The sequence below is a fragment of the Bombina bombina genome, chromosome 7 (assembly GCF_027579735.1).
Source record: "Bombina bombina isolate aBomBom1 chromosome 7, aBomBom1.pri, whole genome shotgun sequence".
In the NCBI taxonomy this organism is placed as follows: domain Eukaryota; kingdom Metazoa; phylum Chordata; class Amphibia; order Anura; family Bombinatoridae; genus Bombina; species Bombina bombina.
The window spans coordinates 283477272-283500886 of record NC_069505.1 but is presented as its reverse complement, the minus strand read 5'-3'; the positions used below and the strand labels follow the sequence as shown (position 1 = coordinate 283500886).

At 39.9% G+C, this 23615-nt stretch overlaps 1 protein-coding gene across 1 annotated transcript; it reads left to right on the top strand.

The window, feature by feature from the left end:
- Positions 1-1101: 1101 nt before the first annotated feature.
- DALRD3 (DALR anticodon binding domain containing 3) lies at positions 1102-23615 on the top strand. Its single transcript, XM_053720796.1, has 13 exons — positions 1102-1295; positions 4080-4381; positions 7760-7944; positions 9541-9599; positions 9721-9837; positions 10326-10396; positions 10923-10981; positions 11734-11816; positions 13433-13556; positions 13631-13689; positions 17525-17638; positions 19127-19195; positions 22177-23615. The coding sequence occupies exons 1-13, from the start codon at positions 1107-1109 to the stop codon at positions 22294-22296; spliced, it is 1551 nt and encodes a 516-aa protein (XP_053576771.1). The 5' UTR covers positions 1102-1106; the 3' UTR covers positions 22297-23615.

The following is a 23615-nucleotide window of genomic DNA, read 5'->3' as shown; positions in this document are numbered from 1 at the left end:
ACACAAAGACACAGACACAAGAGAAATAACTGTGGGCATGTGCAGTGTGTTGCAAATGCACAATGTCACCTTTTTGGCTGTGGCTGGTTTCCACCAAACCTGGGCATTTGCATGTTCGGGCCTGACTTAGCTTCAAACCCGGACACCGAAACCTAAACTGTCTGTGACAACCCTATGCTCAGCACCACTAAACAAACAGATATCAGTGGTTTGATAATGAGAAAGTAACTGTTACTGCACACTTCTCAATAGGTAATTAAATGTGTGTATTTGTACTATGGGAACATATACAATGACATTAAATTAATTTATATAAACGTTTTCCTGTGTGCAATGTGATTATAATCTTATTTTAAAGCAGTTATATTTAGCATGTGTCAGTATAATGTAATGTGACCTCTCTATCCAACAAGTGTAGGGCAACTAGGCATGTGCCTTGGCAGCAGGATATAGATAGAATTGCCACCTTTTCTGGGGAAAAAAATACTGGCCACAATCATTAGCATAAATAATAATACACTGTTTTAATATACACCATAACTAAGGAACTAAAGCATAGTTGCCAACAGTCCCTGATTCCCAGGAACAGTCCCTGGATTTTGTTGTATATAATCCCTGGATTTTTTTTAGCCCTGGAAATGTCCCCTCCAGTTGTTTAGTGGGTGGTGATAGCCCCTTCTTCATATGTGCCTGGACACAAGTTATAAGAAATAAATGAGGCAAATTAAATATGAACTAATATTGTTGGTGGTGTCGGTGAGGGGACAGCACCTCCTATGCACAATATACCACATGATAAAGTGAATCCTTATTTGCTCTGACATTATAACTTTAAAAATACAATAAAGCTAAGTGAAATTTCAAATAAATGTACTACTGTCTTTGTATATTACTGTTTATATCTCTTACATAAAAAGTCACCTTTTATAACGCATTGTTTATGGGACTAGCAAGCTATTGACTCTCTCTCTATACCACAACAAATATGGCGGTCACTAGGCGTCGATATGACGTCAAATTCCGGTTCTGCAGGGTCCGATGCTTATGCTTTCCCCCAGGCACAGGAACTACAGGTAGAAGGTTCCGGATACAGTTCGGCGGTCACTATGGATACCGGATGCTGCGGAGAGGGACCGGTGCGAGTTTCTGAACTTCTCAGGTTATTGGTTGACGTTGTACGAAGTGACAGGGCTGCCCCAGTAGTCTGGTTTAAGGAGGGCAGCCAAAGAAATCTGAAGAGCAGAGACTTCCTGATGCCAAAGGGCGCCCTCAATAAAATCTTCCATGGAGAAGAGGTAAAACGTATGGAGAGGATAGGATAGCCGGCGGGGGTAGATAGGGAGGTATGGTATATATAGTATGGGGTGAAAAGGCGGCTTGGGGTAAGAAATGGGAGAAAAAAGGCAGACGAGGGTAACTGAGAGGGGGAGTAGGAAAAGCCTGCGGTAGCTGACAGGGGGAGGCTTGGGGTAGAATAGGATCTCTGGGGTTACTGACTGTCAGGGGGTGAAGGGGAAGCTTGGGGTTTCTATTGAGGGGAGAGGATTGAGGGGAAGGTAATTCCTGGGGTTAGGGAGAAACAGGGGACTTGGAGTAACTAGCAGTTGTGGAGGCAAAGACAGGATGAAATGTAGGACTGGATTAATTGTTAGGGGGATAGAGGAAATACTGGAGTAACTGATGGGGAGATATGTTGGGTAACTGACAAAGGGGAGAAGAGGAGGCCTGAGGTAACTGTGAGAGGGGAGAAGAGGAGGCCTGAGGTAACTGTGAGAGGAGAGGAGGCCTGAGGTAACTGTGAGAGAAGAGGAGGCCTGAGGTAACTTTGAGAGGAGAGGAGGCCTGAGGTAACTGTGAGAGGAGAGGAGGCCTGAGGTAACTGTGAGAGGAGAGGAGGCCTGGGGTAACTGTGAAAGGAGAGGAGGCCTGAGGTAACTGTGAGAGGAGAGAAGAAGAGGCCTGTGGTAACTGTAAGAGGAGAGAATAGGAGGTCTGAGGTAACTGTGAGAGGAGAGAAGAGGAGGCCTGTGGTAACTGTAAGAGGAGAGAATAGGAGGTCTGAGGTAACTGTGAGAGGAGAGAAGAGGAGGCCTGAGGTAACTGTGAGAGGAGATAAGAGGAGACCTGAGGTAACTGTGAGAGGGGAGAAGGGAATGCCTGAGGTAACTGTGAGAGGGGAGAAGAGGAGGCCTGAGGTAACTGTAAGAGGAGAGAATAGGAGGTCTGAGGTAACTGTAAGAGGAGAGAATAGGAGGTCTGAGGTAACTGTGAGAGGAGAGAATAGGAGGTCTGAGGTAACTGTAAGAGGAGAGAATAGGAGGTCTGAGGTAACTGTGAGAGGAGATAAGAGGAGACCTGAGGTAACTGTGAGAGGGGAGAAGGGAATGCCTGAGGTAACTGTGAGAGGGGAGAAGGGAATGCCTGAGGTAACTGTGAGAGGGGAGAAGAGGAGGCCTGAGGTAACTGTGAGAGGGGAGAAGAGGAGGCCTGAGGTAACTGTGAGAGGGGAGAAGAGGAGGCCTGAGGTAACTGTGAGAGGGGAGAAGAGGAGGCCTGAGGTAACTGTGAGAGGAGAGAAGAGGAGGCCTGAGGTAACTGTGAGAGGGGAGAAGAGGAGGCCTGAGGTAACTGTGAGAGGGGAGAAGAGGAGGCCTGAGGTAACTGTGAGAGGGGAGAAGAGGAGGCCTGAGGTAACTGTGAGAGGGGAGAAGAGGAGGCCTGAGGTAACTGTGAGAGGGGAGAAGAGGAGGCCTGAGGTAACTGTGAGAGGGGAGAAGAGGAGGCCTGAGGTAACTGTGAGAGGGGAGAAGAGGAGGCCTGAGGTAACTGTGAGAGGAGAGAAGAGGAGGCCTGAGGTAACTGTGAGAGGGGAGAAGAGGAGGCCTGAGGTAACTGTGAGAGGGGAGAAGAGGAGGCCTGAGGTAACTGTGAGAGGGGAGAAGAGGAGGCCTGAGGTAACTGTGAGAGGGGAGAAGAGGAGGCCTGAGGTAACTGTGAGAGGGGAGAAGAGGAGGCCTGAGGTAACTGTGAGAGGAGAGGAGAGGAGGCCTGAGGTAACTGTGAGAGGAGAGGAGGCCTGAGGTAACTGTGAGAGGGGAGAAGGGAAGAGGTAACTGTGAGAGGGGAGAAGGGAAGGCCTGAGGTAACTGTGAGAGGGGAGAAGGGAAGGCCTGCGGTAACTGGCATGGGGGTGGATAAACCTGGGGTAACAGGTGAGAGAGAGGCCTGTTGTAACTGATGAGGTCGTGATCTGGGTTAAGTGGCAGGGGGAGGAGAGACCTGTGGTAACTGATAGAAAGAAGGGGAGGGCTGTGGTAACTGATAGAAAGAAGGGGGAGGGCTGTGCTAACTGATAGAGAGAAAGGGGGGCTAAGGTAACTGATAGAGAGAAGGGGAAGGCTGGGGTAACTGATAGAGAGAAGGGGAGGGCTGGGGTAACTGATAGAGAGAAGGGGAGGGCTGGGGTAACTGATAGAGAGAAGGGGAGGGCTGGGGTAACTGATAGAGAGAAGGGGAGGGCTGGGGTAACTGATAGAGAGAAGGGGAGGGCTGGGGTAACTGAGAGAGAAGGGGAGGGCTGGGGTAACTGATAGAGAGAAGGGGAGGGCTGGGGTAACTGATAGAGGGGGAGGGCTGGGGTAACTGATAGAGAGAAGGGGAGGGCTGGGGTTACTGATAGAGAGAAGGGGAGGGCTGGGGTGACTCATTAGGGAGAGGTCTGGGGTAACTAACAGAGTGGAGAAGGAGATGGCTGGGATTACTGGGAGGGGAGGAGAGGTCCTGGGATCACTGTGAAGGGGAGGTCCTGGGATCACTGTGAAGGGGAGGTCCTGGGATCACTGTGAAGGGGAGGTCCTGGGATCACTGTGAGGGGGAGGTCCTGGGATCACTGTGAGTGGGCGGTCCTGGGATCACTGTGAGTGGGCGGTCCTGGGATCACTGTGAGTGGGAGGGCCTGGGATCACTGTGAGGGGGAGGGCTGGAATCATTGGGAGGAGAGAGGGCTGGGATCATTGGGAGCTCTGGTAATTTTTGTATTCATTATTAAAATAAAACGTATCTTCTTTATGTGCCATTAGGTTCCTGAAGATCTCCTTAACAAGCTGACCTCACTAAAAGTCTCGGGTGTATTACCGATCCAAAGATGTCTGCAGAACGAAGCTGGACTTCTTGTTCAACTGGACAGACCTGCCGTGTTCCAGAGTGTTCTCACAGACTTCTCTCTGTACATGAAGCCGGTGCCCTCCGATAATGGGGAAAACTCAGTTGTACTGAACTGTGCTCCTCTGCACAGCTGTGAGGGGTTAAATGCACTCAAACTGAGCCATTTGAGGGCTGTCTTAGTGGCAGATCACCTGGCTGAGCTCCTCCGACTCGCGGGGTCAGTACATTCTTTTAAAGCTGCACAAATATAGTTAACACGCAAGCCTCCAATTATCATAAGAACTCCCTACCATCCATAGAATTATACACATTTAGTTTGACTTTTTTTTAAATTAGGGATATTTGATCACACCCCATAGTGTAAGAATGTATACAACATATTAAAAGGTTTATTCATTTGAGAAACTGGGCAAAGAAAGGCGGTCTTAGCTTAGAGTATAAAGCTTGTTGGTAGAAAATCATTGTACAGAAATAAATAAATGCTGTTCCCCAAGCACTTGACGAGTCTAATGTAGATAACCACTGTAGAATTTGCCATTTTACTCAACCAAGACACCACATTAATCCACTCATGTGACATATTGTGTCTGCTTCTTAGTGGTCACCCCAATACCGATCTCTCCTCTATCCAGTCTATCATTAAAAGGAATAGTCTAGTTAAAATTAAACTTTTATGATTTATATAGAGCATGCAATTTTAAGCAACTTTCTAATTTACTCCTATTATCAATTTTTCTTTGTTGTCTTGGTTTCTATATTTGAAAAAGCAAGAATGTAAGCTTAGGAGCCGGCCTGTTTTTGGTTCAGCACCTGGTAGCACTTTCTGATTGGTGTCTAAATGTATCCACCAATCAGCAAGCGCCACCCAGGTGCTGAACCAAAAATGGGCTGGCTCCTAAGCTTACAATCAAATTAAGATACCAAGAGAATTAAGAAAATTGATAATAGGAGTAAATTAGAAAGTTGCTTAAAATTCTGAATCATGAAAGTTTAATTTTGACTAGACTATCCCTTTAATGCATCTGACAATTATTATTACCTGTAATTATCTGTCACTGGTTCCCTGTGGGTTACCAAACTAAATGCAGATACTTACCCCAGCTTACAAAGCAATAAACTATCTTGTATCCATAACTATCTCCAGATTCTCCACTAAGGCTAGATTTATCAAGCTGAGGCGGACAGGGGCACATATACGCACCCCTGTCTGCCACAGCTTGCCTCTGGTGGGGCGAATTTCCCCGGAGGAATTTGCCGTTGCACACGAGAGCTATTTTGCGCTGGCGTGCAACCCCGCACAGCCAATCACGCGCGGGCAGGAGCTGTCAATCTCCCCGGTCGGACTAGACAGCGGAGATTGAATTTTCGCCACCTTTGAGGTGTTGAAAAGTTAGGAAAACAGTGGTCTGATGACCGCTGCTTGTTATCTACGGCGAGCAGGTTCTCTTGTGAGAACCTGCAGCCGTAGGGGCTCAAAGACTGACGAAAGCATTTGATAAATCGACCCCTAAGTGCTCTCTTTAGACTGCCTGTGATTTATATCTTTCCTTCATTTCCTATCTTCCAGACTTTTCTTGTGCTGCAAATGTTCAGCTACAGATAATTAGAGAATAGTAACTGGATCAAGGAGAAGTAGTGAAGAGGATGGAGGTTTGGGGTCCCTTGGAAGGAGTAATAATGTCAGATTGTATATCCCCAGCACAACTAGATATCCACAGAAGTGAGCTTATGTGTTATTCAGGTTTGCAGCCGTTAGGTTGAGAGAAAGCACTACAGACATGAATTAATCTCAAGTGCACAAAACGCGTTGGAGTGTGGCTTAGTTTGTAAATTGCATTTGTGTGCACAATGCCTTTAAGACCGGCTTTAGCTTTGATCTAAGCGGTTGTGTTTTTTTCTTTTATTCTGGTATATTTGATCTTTTCATTTGTGTTTTCCAAACCTGTTTATAGTGTTAAAATGACTGCAATATGGTACATATGTGTGTTACAGTGCAGCCCATCAAAGCACCACACCACCAGATAAGAAGCAAAAGGCTCATCATATCTTCCCATATTTGTCCTGAAATGTCAGCTTATAGGGTCAGTAAACACCTTCTACTTACAAGACATGTCTGATGTGTTGCTATATAAAAATGTTTTAAAACAAATGAACGTCTTGTTTGCTGCAATTGTTTTTAATAGCCACTTTCCTTATTTAGAGGATCCATTCCAAGCTTGAGTCTGGCTAGCCACGGTCATTATTTTGGTATAAAGTGAGTTGTTTTGTAGTTTTTATTTGTTAAAGACAATTAGGGAAAGACATGCAACAGGGTTAATCTTTTTAAGGATGCAGTGTGTCTGTTATATTCAGAGAATTAGAAAATCCTCAAGTTTCAGAGCTAAATTAAAGGAAAAAGGGGCAAAATAAATAATAGTATATTATTTATTAAGTATAATACAAAGTTGTTTTATTATACATAACTAAACTATTCTATAAAAATTTCAAGGTGTTTACTGTCCCTTTAAAGGGACAGTCTAGTCAAAATTAAACTTTCATGATTCAGATAGGGCACTCAATTTTAAACAACTTTCCAATTTACTTTTACCATCAAATTTGGAAAGTTAAACCTAGGTTGGCTCATCTGCTAATTTCTAAGCCCTTGAAAGCCGCCTCTTATCTCAGTGCATTTTGACCGTTTTTCACAGTTAGAGAGCGCTAGTTCACAATTGTCATATGGGTAACACTGTGCTCACTCCGATGGAGTTATTTATGAGTCAGCACTGTTTGGCTAAAATGCAAGTCTGTCAAAAGAACTGAGATAAGGAGGCGGTCTGCAGAGGCTTAGATACAAGGTAATCACAGAGGTAAAAATTATACTAATATAACAGTGCTGGTTATACAAAACTGGGGAATGGTTAATAAAGGGATTATCTATCTTTTTAAACAATAACAATTCTGGAGTAGACTGTCCCTTTAATTCTCAGTATAGCCTCATGCATACCCAGGAAGTCTTGTAGTACTTGTCCTTAGCACCTACACCAGTTGTTTGTTCCTTGAATCAGCTTTGGTTTTTCTAACACATATGACTTCCGAACCTGCTGCCCTTCAGCGTGAGATTGTGACCCCTTGTTGTGCTGTTTATTTGTGCTTTTACTTTATCAAAGCATCATTTAGTCAATGATATGTTATTAATATTGTCATTGTGTTGCTAGTTTTAGGAGTGGCAATGACTAGCGTTCTCTATAAATATATTATGATAAAAGTGAAGGCTATACAATTTAACACACAATTTAATTTAAATCAACCCCGTCATTCAGAGGCTTAAAAGTTACTTGAAATTCAAACAAAGTGCTTTTGCATTGTCTTTGTATTATGCATTTATTGATTATGCTATTTTATTGTGTATAGTGGCCCTTTAATCAGTGACACAAAACATATGCTGGTGATAAGTGATGAGTTTTTACAGGGTTGGACAATTGGAAGGAAGCACTCCTCTAGGATATAAGAGGGAACATTTCATTTATTCACTGTTTGCTCCCATGACACCTGCAGTATTCACACTGGTCTGGTACCTCCGTGCCTATCTAACTATATACTTCTCCTGTTCTTTCAGAGCACAAGTCCACTTAGTCCCAAAACTGCGTAATACTGAACTCCAGTTATTTTTGCACCAGCTGGGAGTCTCTTGGCCATTTGAACCAGAAGCACTGTGTGTGCAGGAGGAAATAACGGCATTTAAGAAATACCTTAAAGAGAGGGATCATGTTAACAGCCATGACCTGGAGCAGCCTCTAAATGGTAAGACACACATCCTGCTTAATTTAAATGTAGATTATTTTCTTAGCAGCAGCACATATGCCTAGAGGCGTCAAACCTGGATGAATTCCCAGGTAAATGACACTATCAGTTTGTGGTACATCAGCTGAAAGCTTAGTGACTATCGCACACAAGTGCTTTGGCGCTCTGTCAAACAGATCTTGTGTCTCACAAAATATTTAATTTAATATCATTCAAAACACACAAATTAATATTGCAAATGAATTCTGAAGCACAAACACATGGTGATCAGAGCATACAAATACAGCGACACAGGATTCCAAATGTACGAAAATAGCATATATGATACAGTCTATAGTATGGTGCTGATGCCAATGCAAACATTTTTTAAATGCCCACAGATGACAATAGACTGTTTTTTTTATTTCATGCAATATCATTTTAATGCCCACTGACACCAGTGTAATTTTTTTTTTTATTACTCAGATGCCACTGCATTTGTTTTTATATTGTAATACCCTCTGACACCAATGCAATTTTATTTTTATTTTTTTAAATTAAGTGTCCTATGAAGACATTGCAATCGTTTTGTACTTTTGTCATTCCTTTGATGGCAATGCAAGGGTCTGTTTGTCACGCTAACTGATGAAGAACACCTGTCTCCTAGATTTTTGGACTGGCTCCTAGATTGTGACCGTATTTGTCAAGTACTGTTATAGATGACGTAAAGTATCTTACAGCACAGGGTTATTTTTATTGTTTTTTAAGGATACATGGAAGTCAGAAAGAAGCTTCTATGATTCAGAGGGAGTGTATACGTTTAGATAACACATTACTTCTATTACCAAATTAACTGTTTGCTGAAACTTAGCTCTTTTCCATAAGAGCATATTGAGATTGTGTCTTTAAAGTGACCCTAAATTCAAAATTAGACTTTCATGATTCAGATAGAACGTACAATTAATACAAAACCAAAAAACTTTCAAATTTATTTGCATTATCAATATGTGCTCAGTCTTTTTATAAGCACATTTTCTAAGGCACCAGCTGCTACTGGGCATGTGCAAGAGTTTACAGTGTATACGTATATGAGTCTGTAATTGGCTGATGACTGTCACATGATACCATGGGCAGAGAAATATAAGCAATCTTTGAAATGTCTTAGAAAAAAAAAAAGTATTTTTATTGTGCATTTGTGGATTGTGCAATTCTACAATATTTAATGGTCTTAGATAGATAACATTGAACCGCCCTCTTCATTTATCTCATTTGTATAGAATGGTTGCAGTGAATGCTAACGCTCTTCTCTAAAGTAACCATTTTAAACATTCTAGAAGAGTCTCCATATGTATAATATATGAAGCGCACGTTTTATTGCTTAGTTATGATGACTCTGCATTATTGTAAATACCATATATAGTTTTCTCTGCAGATATTAACAATGCAGGAATAAGTTAAAATGTTTATATAAGACAAAAACCTGTCTTGTTGCCTCAAATTCCGTCCCTGATGCCAAAAAATATACAGCTGGCTCCTACATTTTATATTTGTTACCCTTGGGTAAAATAATGTTATTTGAAATAAAAATCACATTACATATTGTTCCCTCTGTCACAGTAACAGACGATGACTTGAAGCAAGTGGCAGAGTTGCAGAGAGCTGTGCAAGAAAGCCGGGTAAGTTGATGTTATTTCTTTGAGGGCATATGTCTGTCTTCAGTTCTTGACTAGGAATTGCTTGCAGGGTCTGCTGGGTAGGGGAATTTAGTAAATATGGGTTATTTCTTCTTGCATTCAGGTAGAGGGGACGCACTGCGCACTGCTGCATGTAGTCAGCTATGAGAAGGAGTTCCATCAGCAGAAGCTAGACCGTCTCTTCACAATGCTGGATTCTGGTGATAGTGCACCTGACCAGGTAAACGAGGAATAGTTTTGTACCAGAACAAAGGGCCAAAATGTGCCATGAATGAGCATGAGATAGTTTATAGAAAAGGGTGATATATCCTCCTGACTATATGCCTGTCCTTTAGAGAAGCTTATTAAATGATATTTGTGCAAAAGTCCCAAATTCTTTAATAGTGAATTGTGAAGAGTGATCAATAGAAATGTTTTTCTAAAAGATTAGAATATTCACCAGTAAAAGCTAATAAACTAATGGCCGGTTTATCAAAAACTCACCAGTGTGGAGAGTAATTACATTGTAATGTAGGTGTCTTCCTTTCACATATAGAACCTGCATATGGTATTGGATCTAAAGAGAACAGAGAAACGACTTTTGGGAAAATAGATCTGACCAGTAAAACAAAAACTATTTTCTCATAGCTGTGTAGAAATGTGTTGCAAACCTCTCTGGCAACCAGGGGGTTAAAAGAAATTCTTGTATCACATTTTACTCTGTTGCAGAAACATCTCATCTGTGGACCTGTAAAAGTTCTGAGCTCCTCCCCTGCTGTTAGCTGCTCCGAGTATTACCAGTAAGATATCCCTTATTTTAGCAAGATGTTTAATGCATGATGGTCTTGTCTTTATGGTGCACACTTAGGGCATGTACTAAGCTCACTCTCACAAACACAAAAGCAAGGGTTCCTATAGCATATAGTGATGATAAGCTTGTTCCTCAAACAACTGACTGTTCCCTCCTCTGTAACAGAGAATCTACTACTATAAATTACATTTTTACTTTCATCCTATAAGCTAAATGCATATTATTTATTAGGTACACGTCTATGTTGCTGTGTGATGTTTAGTATAACAAATCCTATAGTTCACATATAAGAAGTAAAATGTCAGAGTTGCCAACTTGCTGAGGAACATCTAGTAGCTTGTTCTGTTGGGTAGTATCTGCTTAGGTTGTAGTCTCTGTTAGCTCCCCTGTGACCTACACACGTTCTCTTTCTAAAATTGAATCCTTGAAATATCAAGCAGTTGAATATTTATTTTGCTTGTTCCTTTGCAACTTTGTTAATGCACTATCACTTATAACCCGTTTCTTTTCTGCAGTCTACGAAAGACACAGATGCTTGACGCCTCGGTCATGAAGTACGGAGACCTTCTTCAAGGTTCCTTAAATTCTTTTTCAGTCCATAGCGCTCCTTATATAACCGCTATACTACTCATTCAGGGCCAACCAGCTCTTATACTTTTATTAACCTCTGCTTTCCCAGAAGTTATATATATATATATATATATATATATATATATATATTTTATAAAGTATGATTGAACATTTTACACTAATAGAATAATTTTGACAATGTTGTGTGTTGTGGGCACAGTGATTACATGACATTTACAGACTTTATATTCTGCATTTCTACTTTTCATTCTGCTGTTCCATTAATCTTTTTTTTTTCTACCCATTGTAAAATGAAATCGGATATAATATAAAAACAATATGTCCTGTGAATTTAAATGATTTGCCCAAAAGGTAGATTGGATTGGAATCTCCTGTTATGCCAGTAATTTGTAAACAGGAGATGACCAGACTGGGTGCTTTCCCATTTCTCTGTATCAGCGACAATATAGCCTCAATTTACAAATAAAAATGTGTAAATATATTTTTCACAAGAAGATTTTGCACTGGATGAATAAGTCATAACTCGGCACAAACTCCCTACAGTATTCTTCTCACTCAGATGTCAAGGCACATGCACACATAGATCACACAGTGAATTATCCAAAATTGATCTAAGCACTCAACTTTACGAATACATGTGAGACTTGTAGTGTTGGGTTTACCTTATTTTCAGTGCGCTCCTACTGTGCGACAGCTCAGTACGTCTTATTGAGTCACTCTTTGTTATTTTTTTAGGTGACAGCTTGGAGGAAATAATCTGTTCTTTAACGGCAGCAGCTATTAAATTTGAAATGATGGCAACAGCACAGCGCAGCCAGGTGAGCAAAGTTCTCAGTGTCACTGTTTGTTCATTTAAATGGGTTCTTGTTTAATACAAGTTATGTAGAGATCTGATTAGGGAACTGTGATATACTAGGGTGTGTAAAAGACTATCACTGTGACATGTAATCGCCTATGGAAATATCAGTTTTCCAGCTGATTGACCTCCTGTCTTTTAGTTAGTCCTCCGGTCTTCCAGTGAAGTCCGTTGTCTTGCAACAGCAGAAATGGGCTTTATGGATCTCATAGAACAATGCAGAGAGAACTATAGTAGTTTGTTAAAAACATATATTTTAAAATGCTTATTTTATTGAGAACTATCCTGTATGCATGTTACTATCACATACAGAAATGAAGGTTACATCCCTTACTGAGATACACAGCTCATGGTGTAAAATGTGCCATAGTTCATCCTGTTAAGTACCTTGTAGCACTGACGGATTGTTTTAGATCATGAGGTCTTGTTATCACTGGTTACCTCTATATATTAGGGACTTAGGGATTAGGATCCTCCAGTTAACCTGTTAAAGGGACATAAAACCCCAAATTTTTCTTTGATGATTTAGATAGAACATAACATTTTAAACAACTTTCTAATTTACTTCTATTATCATTTTTTCTTCGTTTTCTTGTTATCCTTTGTTAAAAAGCAGAAATGTAAGCTCAAGAGTGTGCACGTGTCTGCAGCACTTTATAGCAGCAGTTTTGCAACAATGTTATACATTAGCAGGAGCACTATATGGCAGCACTATTTCCTGTCATGTAGTCCTTCAGGCATGTGCATGCTACCTACGTAGGTATCTCTTCAACAAAGACTAACATAAGAATGAAATAAATTTGATAATAGAAGTAAATTGGAAACTTTTTAAAAATGTATTTTCTGAATCATGAAAAGAAAATGTTTGGGTTTAATGTCCCTTTAACCTTCTGCAAAACCACCTAACGGCCATCAGCACCCAAATGACCTACCCTCCACAACTTTCCTATCACAAGTTAACACCTAGTACCCAACGGGATGTCCCCTACCAAACCAACTTTCAAACATGACCTCCATAACAGTGTAAAAACAGAACCCTAAAAGAACCTAATACCCATAGCATAAATACTCTAGCAGTATGCTCTCGTGTTAAGTAGCTGGACTTCAACACAAAGAATGCACAGGCCTAGTAAGATGATCACTTCCATTCATCTTCATCACCCTTTATATGAAGCTATTTTGGAATCCCTCCTATTTATTTACAGTTAAAGCAATTATGAGTGGTTAACCGGTTCCTCAATCAAGATTTCAGTGAGTGGGTTCACTGTCAGAATTGAGCCTTTCCACTCATCTGATTGGATAACCAATAAGTGGGTTTTGAGCTGCTATTATTTATTGACTTGTACGTAGATCCTCTTGCAAGAACGGAACCATGACATTTTCCCCTTTCCCTGTGTATTTACGTACAGTGGTGAAATCAATGACCATTAACATAAAATAGACACAGATGAGTTTTATTTCTTGTTTTATGTGCAAATACACTAAAAGAGGATGGTATTGCTCAGGTTGGTGGTTTAGTTTGTCTGAATGTTGCTTATTTCTGTTTTCTTTTTATTTCTGTACCTGTTTTACAATCAGGTAACGTTGGATTTAGAAGACAGCAGCATCACAACCAAAGGGACAAAGAGTGGGGCATTTGTGATGTATAACTGTGCTCGCCTTGCCACCATGTTCGACAGCTACAATATGGCAGTCAGCCAAGGTACCCAATCTCACAAAATACGGCTCAGTATGACTGAGCTGCAGGGATTCTCATTGTGTTCTCCTCTCTTTCAGGTTTCTACCCAGAATTCCCCCCAGCTCGAGAACTAAATTATTCAACCCTAAAAGAAGAGGTAAGCCATGTACTAGTCATTATGTTTGCAGCTCTGATGGGTGCACGTGTCATTTCCATGATCTCTTAGATTCATTCAGTTCTTAAAAGAGACAAAGTTATTCCCGTTTTCTTGATGCTGCCATATTGTACATTAGTAAGTACGATAGCTTCTTGTTACCTGAGGTCAGGTGACATTCTCTTGCTCTGTATATACCTTTCCTATCCTGCAGTATTCAGTTTCATATGATTATGTTGGGTGATCCACCCTTAATACCTTAAAACAAAGAAAAATACGACATTTGCAGATTAAAAAAACAAAACACTTTCCGGGTATTTTTATGATTTATTTTTTCTGTTTTTCCTGTAATTTAACTCTAAAAGTTTTGTGTTTTTACCCTCTCCCCCATTAGATAATATAGCGCGACCTACAGACTTTAGTATCCTGACTCTCCAGCAGCTAAGCAGTGATTGCATGGTCAAAGCACTGGTTCATATATTTATATATACTGTATATATATATATCTGTAACTAAATGGCCGCATTAGAGGAGATAAGATAAAAACACTTGAGGTGTTTCAAGGAGTTTGTCACTGGACTGCCAAACAATACAAATTTTGCTAACAAAATGACAGTTACAATGTTTATAAAACATTTATTTTGTAAATACAACACATAATTGTTGATATATACTTTGCATATACAAAAATGACATGTCTTTTTGTTACGTTAATTAGCTAAATAGGATCACAAGCGCAGGGTTTTATACTGTAGTATTCTTCTGTGCTGCTAATGTTGTTGTTAATTAATTGCTGGTTTAGAAGAGACAGATTTTTCCCAGTTCGGCTGGAATTAACATACAAACTAGTGTGTGTGTAGTCTGCAGTAATTTTTAGAACACAAGAAAAGTGGTCTTTTTAGGAGTCTTCTGAGATGACAAATATTCTGGAAATCTGAGCAGTTTTACTGGTTCTAAAACATAGAACTTCTTGTTGAGTGTTCAGTTTGCATGGCAACTGTAGCAATTATCAGGATGGGAGCGACCTGTAGTGGGGCTGCAATGAAGTAAATAAAATGTCTGAAATGGGCAGAAACTGTCATTAGATGGATCTATATTCCAGGTGTCAACAGTTGGAATTTTTGAAATTTTTAAATTTGAAACATTCGTCCAGAAAGAGCTTTTGTTCTCAAGCAAAAACCAGCAAGGAAGGGATCCTAAAGCATTTGTAGTAGTGAGACACAAGGAGAAGCTCTAGGAAGCTCAGACTTGTGTCTTCACACCAGTAGCTCAGCATCTTCATGTTATTAAACAACAAACGGGATAAGGAGAAGCTCTAAGAAGCTCAGACTCGTGTCTTTACTCCAGTAGCTCGGCATCTTCATGTTATTAAACAACAAACGGGACAAGGAGAAGCTCTAGGAAGCTCAGACTCGTGTCTTCACACCAGTAGCTCAGCATCTTTTTGTGATTAAACAACAAACGGGACAAGGAGAAGCTCTAGGAAGCTCAGACTCGTGTCTTCACACCAGTAGCTCAGCATCTTCATGTTATTAAACAACAAACGGGACAAGGAGAAGCTCTAAGAAGCTCAGACTCGTGTCTTTACTCCAGGAGCTCGGCATCTTCATGTTACTAAACAACAAACGGGACAAGGAGAAGCTCTAGGACGCTCAAACTCGTATCTTCACACCAGTAGCTCAGCATCTTCATGTGATTAAACAACAAACGGGACAAGGAGAAGCTCTAGGAAGCTCGGACTCGTGTCTTCACACCAGTAGCTCAGCATCTTCATGTTATTAAACAACAAACGGGACAAGGAGAAGCTCTAAGAAGCTCAGACTCGTGTCTTTACTCCAGTAGCTCAGCATCTTCATGTTATTAAACAACAAACGGGACAAGGAGAAGCTCTAGGAAGCTCAGACTCGTGTCTTTACTCCAGTAGCTCAACATCTTCTTGTGATTAAACAACAAACGGGACAAGGAGAAGCTCTAGGAAGCTCAGACTCGTGTCTTTACTCCAGTAGCTCAGCATCTTCATGTTATTAAACAACAAACGGGACAAGGAGAAGATGTAGCTCTGTGCCAGAAGGACCTGGTTTACAGTTCTTTTTCTCTTGTCAATAGAAATTCAAGATCTGTTTGATTATTAAGACCTGGAATTTCTTGACATATGAAATGTATGTATGTAGTTATGGCATTACGTATCCTGTGTGATAACGGACTCTCTTACTAAGTGGATTTCATGCTGCTCTAGGCCCACAAACTTGTTACCACTAAGGTTACTGTGGGCTTCTAGCAAACAGATGTAAAGAAAAGCATCTGCTTTCTGTTTCCTTATGTTAACCAAATAACCAGAGTGCTGCAGATGTACAATACACCATCAGTTCTCCTGCAGACCAGGTTTCTGCCTGTTCAGTGTTACTTTAGCGGATGGTTTTCACTCTGATGTTTTGACATTCTTTCAACCAATCGTTAAATACATAAAGTAGATCAAGTGCTCTTTGTTAGCCACAGATAACTGCTGGTCCTGAGCAGAACTGACCAGTCAGCAGTGGCAGTCACAGTCCACTGTTTGCAGAAAAGGACACAATGCTTCTTTGGCTAATTGCCTTATTGCTCATGAAGAAGTCCGATCCATGCATTTTGTTATAAGTCACCATTCTAGCTATGGCTTCATTTTGGGTCAGGTATAATACAGCCTGTTTAGCATAGGACCTTTCATATGTTTAACAAACAAGCGTCTTCATTAGCAGCATTTAGTAGGAAGTTGTACTAACCAATCACAAGAGTGAGAAGAAAGAAGACTGATTTGTATAGATAACTTTAGTTATATCTAAGGACAATGTTTGAAGACCACCCTGGTACAACTTTTGTCTATGTGCATTGTATTCTCTGTCACTATTGGGGACCACCTGCTTTCTCTCTCTCCAATCAGGTCCTAGTTCAGCTTTTTCTGAACTGAAGCCAGCAGGAAGGGAAGGGTATATATAGGGGAAGACGAGACACAATATACCTGTCAGCAGAGAGTATGCTATCACTTCAGTGTGAAGATTTTCCATTGTTCTCTATAAGTATTGGTCTTTAATTTACAGACAGAAATAAGATAAGGAAGTTTGTGTGTACACAATGATAAAATAAAGAGATCAGATTTTACCTGCAAGCTCAGCCCATTTTATTAGGTTGTGGTTTTAAAGCACAAAACTAGCTATTTCATATACACAAACCCGAAAATGCAATTTCTCATACGTTCTATATACTGCAGCTGTATTAAGGGAAATACATTTTACAGCATACTGTCCCTTTTAATATGCATCTAGATTTGTTTTTATTCAACCTTATATCATTTCTTTCCCTTTCATTCGAGTGACAGTAAATATTTGCCTTTCATGTCGTTTGGGAGACAAAGGAAATTTGATAAAAGTAAACTGGAAATGTTATTTATTTAGTCGCTTCCTCTAGCTGAATCGCTTGTGTCCCTTTTTTAAATGTGATCAGTGTTGTGGAATAAATACAGCAATTACACGTTGTTACCAGTTTACAGATGCTGTTTTGTAGATTACTGATAGAATATAATTGTCCCATAGAACTACACAACAATGAGGTTATTAATGTCTGTCTGGTGTTAAGTAAACTGTCAAGGGACGTAGCCTTTATTCTACACATTAGACCAATATCACTGTGTTTTGCCTAAACGGTAATAGAGTATATTGCAGTTCCCATTTTTACAAATCACAGAAACCACTAAACAATAGTCAGGGGAAAGAGATCATATTCTGTTTTGTATTCTCGTGTCTCTGTTTGTAGGATGTGTCCTCTATATAACAGCTAATTTCTTGTATTTTTGTTTCTGTTACAGGGTGAATGGCTCCTTCTGTTTAATTATATCATGACATTCCCAGAGGTCCTCTCTCAGTCTGCACAGATATTACTGACGTCCTCTGGGAGCCGGGTCACAGCCAGCACAGATGCAGTCAGTATTAAATGGTGCAGGGGTGATGAATATGCACTGAAAAGATCAATGGAAAATATAAATAAATATATATATATATATATATATATATATATATATATATATATTTCTATGTCATTTATTTTTCGTGCTGTAGTACAACTGTACATAGGGAGTGGCAAAAAAATGTGTGTGTATACATGCTTGTTTGTGTGTGTATACATGCATGTATACGTGTTTGTGTATGTACCTATGCATGTATGTGTTTGTATATATGTGTGTATGCATGTGTGTATACATGCATGTTGGTTTGTATGTGTGTGGGTGTGCATACATGTATGTGTGTGTATACGCGTGTGTATGTATTTATGTATATGTATATGTGTGTGTGTGTGTGTATATATATATATATATATACATGTTGTATGTGTGTCTGTGTATATGTATGCATGTTGTATTTGTATATGTATGCATGTTGTATGTTTATATGTGTGTTTGTATGTGTATATGTATGTGTGTATACATGTATGTATGCGTGTGTATATGTATATATGAATGCAATAAAAGAGAATGTCCAAACAAGGCTGTATGGAATATAGGATTATCTGAAAGGGTTTACACACATCCTTTGTTTGCAGAGAGATAAACAGAAAATAGTTCAAGCATGGTGGCGCCCATAACTTTATTTAAACTAAACCTTTACACTTACATTTTCATTATTTAATGTAAAAATAAATCTACATATTATTCTAAAGCTAATCTTTGCTATAGATCATTATGTCTAGCGTTTGTTTACTGTTTAACATCCCTTTAACCCCTTAAGGACCAGCGACGTACCCTGTATGTCGCTGGCCTTTTTTTGGGACTTGATTGTTTTATAGCTCGGTCTTGCCACCAGCGTTGAGACTGCTCTATTCCACAAAGCCTTCTGGAGGGAGGGCATTGATAGTGTGTTCTTGCTAGACTTGTGCTATTATGTCCTGAAAAAAACCTTAACGACCAGTGACATACAGGGTACATTGTGGTCATTAAGGGGTTAAGACATTATAGGCTTGTAGTGATCGCTGCAGAATTAACTCTGTTTCGGTTTCTATAAAAGGGACATTGTACTCACAACTAAAATGGGCATCTAAGTTTTGAACAGACACAAAATACCCGTATTAGCAGAAAGTGCTTCCAGTAAAAGCTGTCACTGTTTCAGGGTCTTATATATTTATAGTGCTCTTGCTTAAGGATAACATCTCAAACACAGAGCCAGTGGTGGCGATAACTTTATTTGCACCATACAAAGAACAACGGCTCTCTGAACAGTGTACGTATATATGGCACACTCGGCATGAGCAGCATGTATATATGCCCTAAACTATAAGAAGTTTATTAGAAACAAGTATATACCAACATGCTGCTTAACACTTAAAGCACATCTGCACATTTCAGTTTTGACTGTTATATCCCTTTAAGAAAAATCCTTATCATTCATATCTATTTACCAGAGTTTGTCATTTGTAGGTGTGTAAATTCCTTGTGAACCTCAGTATGGATTTCAGCTCCTACTACAACAGAGTGCACATTCTAGGGGTAAGTGTGCGTTTGTGTGCATTTGGCTCCCCCCAGAGGATTATACTGTAACTACATGAGTGTTACTTGACACTGAGAAGAAAATCTGTAAAATGTGTTTCTTTTGTCCGACGGGCATTTAATACTGCTCCTAACTGGCCACGCTGGACACCACAAAACTATTGTCAGTTCCCCACGCCGTATAGGTTTAGTTTATTAAAGTGAAACTGGATCAATTAATAAGAAAACATTAAAATACAAAAGAACAAACTTATTTTTTTTCTTTAATTTAGAAAGAGCATGCAATTTTAAACAACTTTCTAATTTACTTATATAATCTAATGTACTTTATTCTCTTAATATCCTTGGATGAAAAGCATATCTAGATATGCTTAATAGCTGTTGGTTGGTGGCTGCACATAGATACTTCATGTGATTGGCTCATCCATGTGCATTGCTATTTCTTCAACAAAGGATATCTAAAGAATCAACCAAATTACATAATAGAGGTATATTAAAATGTTGTTTAAAATTGCATGCTCTGAGTTGGGTTTAATGTCCCTTTAATTGCTGTTTTAAATAAAGTGATGATAAATCTCCCCTTTAAAACAGATCCGGAATGTTAGTGATATTTTAGATGGAGTTAAAATTCATCAGTTCTAATGAAGCTGTGCTATAATTTGCTTTTTATTATAGATATTAAAATACCCTGTGCTCTGCCGCCCACTTCAAAAGTCAATTTTTCTGTGAGCGGTTTGTACTGTTCTCCAATCAGTGCTATCCCTTGGGAGGCCTTTTGTTGTAACTAGAGGGCTGATTGGAGAACAATTCAATCCTTTTAGCTCACAGAAAAATTGACTGCTGATTGGTGGCTGCACCCCTATTTCTTTTGTCATTGGCTTACCCAATGTGTTCAACTAGTATAGTACACTATGGCATTTTATTATTGATATTTTATATTATTTAAACAAAGTACGTGTGAGTCTGTGCTGCAATGTCCTTTTATATGAAGGGCACTGTAATTCCAGTTACCCATTAGTGGTAGTACTGAAGCTGTTTGTAGACTTTATTTCACAAACCCATCATTTGTCAAATAGCAGCGCTCTAAGGTTTGCTGTGTCCCCAGTGATGAGCATTTACACATTGTCACAAGCTGTAAGATGCTTCAGAACAATGCCTGAGCTGCACACAAGAGACTGCTATGCCACAGCTGACCGTAATCATCACACACAGGAGACTTAGGTGGTGCTACGTCACAGCTGATCATGATCACATACAGGAGACTTAGGTGCTGCTTTGCCACAGCTGACCGTGATCACACACAGGAGACTTAGGTGCTGCTATGTCACAGCTGATCGTGATCACACAGAGGAGGCTTAGGTGCTGCTATGTCACAGCTGATTGTGATAACACACAGGAGACTTAGGTGCTGCTATGTCACAGCTGATCGTAATCAAACACAGGAGGCTCAGGTGCTGCTATGTCACAGTTGAGTGTGATCACACACAGTAGACTTTGGTGCTGCTATGTCACAGCTGATCGTTATCACACACAGGAGACTTAGGTGCTACTATGTAACAGCTGATCTTGATCACACACAGGAGACATAGGCAAAGCTATGTCACAGCTGATCGCAAACAGATGAAGTATTGTGACTTGCACAACCTTACTGCAGTGTTTGTAGATGTACTGTATAATGAAATAATGGGCTCAATTTATCAAACACTGGCGGACAATGGGTGGACATATTCGCCCATATCTGCCTGGCTTCTCCTCTGGCTGGCAGCAATCCGCTGCCTGCATTTAACATTGCACACAAGCTTACCTTTGCACTTGCATGTAACCCTGCCCCCTTCCATGGGCACAGCCAATCACACGCAAGCAGGAGCTGTCAATCTCTTCAGTTAGACGAGATCGGGGAGATTAAAATTCTCTACCTAAGAGATGAAGAACAGGGCTGGATAAATCCTGACTGCAAACTCACTTGTGCGAACCTGCAGTCAAAGTGGAGAAAAGGGCTTGATAAATCTAGCCCATTGTGTCACTTTGTAGACAGACAATTCATATAATTGTTACCTTCAAAAAGGTCATGCTGTGCTTTCATCCCATATATAGCACCACAGCGACAACCCATAAATCCAGTTTGTGTGTGTGATTGTGTACATGGCAGATTGTAGGTGTTTGTGGAAGTCTGCAATGGGCACTTGAGTGATTATCACTGCCGTGACAGAGCGTCATGCTAACATAAAGGGAGATGAAAACCAAACATTTTCTTTCATGATTCAGATAGAATATAAAATTGTAAAATGTTTGCAATATACTTACGTTATCAAACAAATTTAGTTCTCAATGTATTTATGTTGAAAACATACCCAGATAGTCAGCGAGCATGTGTCTGGCGCACTATTTAGTAAGACTAATTTATTAAAAGCATCTTGCTTTTGTTTTAACTCCTTCTGTACTTTTATCATTATTAGATGTTATTGAAAAGGAGTAGGAAAGTTTCTTCTTTTTTTTTTCTTGTACTTTCATTATTGAATAAGAATAGATCCTTTTTATTTTCTCTTTTCTGTGTGCCTCATGTCTAATATGAATGTATTCATCTTTATAATTCACGTGGAATAATTGTCTGGACAAAATAACTTCATATCTCAAATACACGTGCACGCCCCTGAGCTGACTTTCCTGCTTTTTAACAAAGGCTACTTACGGAATAAAGTAACTGATAATAGAAATTGTACAATCTATCAGACGTAGTAAAGAAATATCCTGGTTTAAGCTCACAGTCTAACCTAAATGATATGGACTGGCTACATGATCTGATCTAAATCAGCTGTGAATTAAGGAGCTAATGACAATAATAATTAACCCTATAAAAATGTGTATGTAATGTTGGTAGACAGTAAACTTCTGCTTACCGGATTGTGTCATGTATAGTGCGCATTTGTAAACCACTTGCAAACTGTCAATATATTTTAACTTCTGCCATTATCTGCCCCCAGGAGCCTCTGCCGCATCTGTATGGACAGATGTTTGCGCGGTTACAGCTGATGAAGGCGGTGCAAAGCTTGCTGCATGCTGCACTGGGAACCCTGCATCTCTCCCCACTAACAAAGATATAAATCTGCTCCAGTCTGACCACGATGGATCATGCATCAGTGGCCGTGGAGCCATAAAGGGCAATGGAGAGGATGGAATCCCTAAAACGTGCCAAAGCAACAAATGTACAGAAATAATCCTATTTATAGACATATATGTATATTAGAGACGGATGCGATAACTTATTTTGCATGTAGAAAGCATGCTTTAAGATATGTCATATTGACTAATTTTCACCAAAACCCTTTCTAGCCTCACCAATACCTGTGCTGTTCTATGCAACAGATTAATTGAAGCTCACTCAGCTCGAATATTCAGTGAATCTAGTGAACCTGGACAGGACATTAGTGAATTTAGCCCTCTGTGTTTTTGTTGTTATTTCAGTGAAAGAATATTGTGGAATATGCTGCAAGAGGATCTGCAATTATACTAAAAAGGATATAAATTGTCATATAGAGAGATGTGTCTAATATCAGACGCAGATTCCCTTACATTAGAGTTATGTATTTGCAGTCACTTTCCTCTCATCTGACTGCACGTTTTATAGTGGCAGTGGCACACAGAGGGTTACAGAGTGTGAAGAAGATGTTAATACATAATATATAAACCCAGTCACAACCAGAGTCTCATGTCACGTCCTCTCATCTCACATTACGTCTTCTCATGTCACGTCCTCTTATGTCATGTGCTCTCATGTCATGTGCTCTCATATCACTTCAGGTCCTCTCATGTAACGTCCTCTCAGATCACGTCCTCTTATGTCATGTGCTCTCATGTCACGTCCTTTCATGTCACGTTACGTCCTCTCAGATCACGTCCTCTTATGTCATGTGCTCTCATGTCACGTCCTTTCATGTCACGTTACGTCCTCTCAGATCACGTCCTCTTATGTCATGTGCTCTCATGTCACGTCCTTACCCAATGTCAGGCCTCCTTCAGCTTTGATGAATTCTAGTCACTGCTGTGTCACAAAGCCTTTTGGCCTTGTAGCTTTTGTCAGGATACTGTTATATCCCAGGAATAAACCAATGCATATACAGTACTGAGATACAGGTAACTATTATATGTACAAGTGTATCACAGTTTTATACACCAGCACTCTTAGATTGTGCCTAGAATGGGGTCTCATTACATTACAGTATTTGTTTTGTTCTAAAAATGCATTTTAACAGTTTGTCTAAAGATAAGACCGTACGTCAAATCCACAGGTTTACACCGCACTTGTTGTTTTACCCTAAACATACATCAGTGCATTTAAAGCCATCTGCCACCGAATATAGTTTATTTTAGCATTTATGTATTCCGTTCTTACAACAAATAAATAGTACTTTTTATAAAAAAA